Consider the following 831-nt stretch of genomic DNA (forward strand, 5'->3'; position numbering starts at 1 on the left):
TTTTAAGGGAAACACATTTTACACCAATATCACACAATTTTTATGCATTCACATATCAAACCTTTAAACTTTTACATGTACATTTATAACACTTAAAAAGCCTACAAAATAAATTCCTTTAAAATAATAATAATAATAAAAACTAGGTAATTACAACAAAGCTAATTCAAGGAGAAAAATGCAAAAAATAAAATTAAAATTACTTTATTGCAATGATAGTCTCACATTCAGTAAATTTATGGGGGAAAAAAAGAATAATGACATAAAAATACAAAAAAAAGTCATGAATTTTACTTGAAAATAAATAAAAAATAATAATTTGCATATAACTACAGCATTATGTCAGATTTTCTCCACACAGATTAACTTACTTAGTATCCTAAGTATCCTTCTGGCTTAAAATTCTGGTGCCTTCGTGAGCATGAAGGGAGCAGTTCATGTTATAACAGCCTCTGACATTCAGAAAGTTCCCTTTTGGCAATGACATAAATTTTCTTCCCTTCTCCTTTTTCATTGCTTTACACTCCGACCCCTGCAACAATAAATTGTTTCAAATTAAGCACATAAAATGAAATAAAAACTTTGATCAAATACATGAAAGAGAAAATTGATAAAATAGTCTCTTATTATTTATATGATGTCCTTTTAGTCCCGAGTAATATTTAATAAAATGATAAAAAAAACGAATATAATGTTACCCTCTTATTCCTCTAATGAAACCAGACGCGAGTCAAATTATACATTGAAGGGTTATTGCGGCGTTATTGGGAACCTATTGGAGTTGTTCTCGGGGGTTATGGAAGTGGAATTGCTGATGCTATTGGAGCGGTT

At 29.5% G+C, this 831-nt stretch overlaps 1 protein-coding gene across 1 annotated transcript in view; it reads right to left on the reverse strand.

Moving 5' to 3' along the window:
• Positions 1 to 226: 226 nt before the first annotated feature.
• The window catches only part of LOC110039307, a 2,040-nt gene continuing 1,435 nt past the window's right edge, over positions 227 to 831 (reverse strand). The window contains exon 3 of the mRNA XM_020744325.1: positions 227 to 532. Coding sequence (XP_020599984.1) covers positions 380 to 532 — 153 coding nt within the window. The 3' untranslated portion in view covers positions 227 to 379. The remainder of the gene's footprint in view (positions 533 to 831) is intronic.

The sequence above is a fragment of the Phalaenopsis equestris genome, unplaced genomic scaffold, assembly GCF_001263595.1.
Source record: "Phalaenopsis equestris unplaced genomic scaffold, ASM126359v1 Scaffold000002, whole genome shotgun sequence".
In the NCBI taxonomy this organism is placed as follows: domain Eukaryota; kingdom Viridiplantae; phylum Streptophyta; class Magnoliopsida; order Asparagales; family Orchidaceae; genus Phalaenopsis; species Phalaenopsis equestris.